The sequence below is a fragment of the Buceros rhinoceros genome, unplaced genomic scaffold, assembly GCF_000710305.1.
Source record: "Buceros rhinoceros silvestris isolate BGI_N320 unplaced genomic scaffold, ASM71030v1 scaffold38789, whole genome shotgun sequence".
NCBI lineage: Eukaryota > Metazoa > Chordata > Aves > Bucerotiformes > Bucerotidae > Buceros > Buceros rhinoceros.
In genome coordinates this window covers 1-1,339 of record NW_010432755.1, presented here as the reverse complement: position 1 = coordinate 1,339, position 1,339 = coordinate 1, and the positions used below count along the sequence as shown (strand labels likewise).

The 1,339-nt window shown below is 44.7% G+C and overlaps 1 protein-coding gene across 1 annotated transcript; it reads right to left on the bottom strand.

The window, feature by feature from the left end:
- Positions 1-37: 37 nt before the first annotated feature.
- FAM26D (family with sequence similarity 26, member D) lies at positions 38-1,314 on the bottom strand (the record flags this gene model as incomplete). The annotated part of the gene is made up of 2 exons (XM_010143883.1): positions 38-442; positions 1,204-1,314. Coding segments are annotated over 2 exons (516 nt in total), but the record flags the coding sequence as incomplete, so codon positions are not given.
- Positions 1,315-1,339: the final 25 nt, after the last annotated feature.

The window sequence follows — 1,339 nt, the reverse complement described above, 5'->3', positions numbered from 1 at the left end:
CTGCTTTTCTGCAAGGTGTTGGTGGGGGCTCAGGCCCTCAGAGCTGTGTTCTGGTCACAGGATCTTCATCAGTCTTCAGGTATTTCCCATCTACAGACTCTTTGAGCGCCCAGTCGTGGAGGAGGCTGTAGTCATAGTGCTCCTTATCCACCCGTTTTAGAAAGGCCAGTCCAGAAATGGCTTGCCACTCTTTGAGAGATGGGATGCGGATTTCCTTCACATTTTCGCTCCCTGGGACAAAGCCAAAGAATTTCCTGACATGCTGCATGGCATAGAGCCTGGAGTGCTGGTCTGTCGCTTCGTCAAAGAGCTCCTGCTCATTATGAACATAGTTGCTCCAGTATCTGAAGTGTAGAAAGCTGAGTGGGGAGAAGCAGCTTGCCAGGCAGCAAGAAAGGAAGACAGTGATGACTACCACAGCAATCAGAAGCCAGCCAGCCACCTTATAAAGGAAAAGAAAAAAACTGTTACAGCTGAAAATACCCACAGTGGTAACTTCTGAGTATCAGAACATCAATGACATGGTCTTCACTTGCTTTTCCTGAATAATAAAGTTAACAAGGTATAAGCCTGGTAAGGGTCTGTTGCCATCAAACCCAGTCCCCAGCTACTGCAGGTAGCCATGTAGCTTCTCCCTATCAAGTTTAAGGAAGTTCTGTTGTATAATTTGTTAAGGATTTTTGCCTCCATACCTATTACTGTGAGAAGATAAGCCATCTGATTCCTAGCCTGTAGTAGCTTATAGTCTGTTTAAAGCCAGTTTTCTCTGAAGTGACAACTTAGTGTTCCCCCTAGTATTTACCCGATATATAAGCTTTTAGAATTGAGTCTGATCTAAACTCAAGATTTTAATTTGGTTCACATGGAGTTCTTGCAGCCTGGACACCTTAGTCATGTTTCGTATGCTTGAATGAAGAAACTTCATACCCTCCCTGGCTCTTGAGCTTCTGTTTGTCTTACTGGATGGTACTTTTCAAAATACTACACAAGGAAGAGTATACCCTCCAGAGGCAGGTAACAAACAGGACAACCAGACGCGGTAATTTATATACCCAAAGTTCAATTCCACTTACAGAAACAAAGCAGGCTTCAAAACATACAGAGATTTGGCACTCAAGGCAGGAGACAGGGCTTCTGGTTTTGTCCTGAATTAACTCATTATCATTAGATCCGTAGGCAGCAGAAGCAGCACTAGTTACTCACTTGTGACTGGTATCGAAGTAGGAGAATCACTTCATCTCTTGCCCGGGTCAGCTCCGGTGGAACTAGCTGGCTGCATGGGAATGCAGCCAATATTCTCCTGCTTTCGCTAGCAGTGGTGTTAAGATCAGTTCCATAA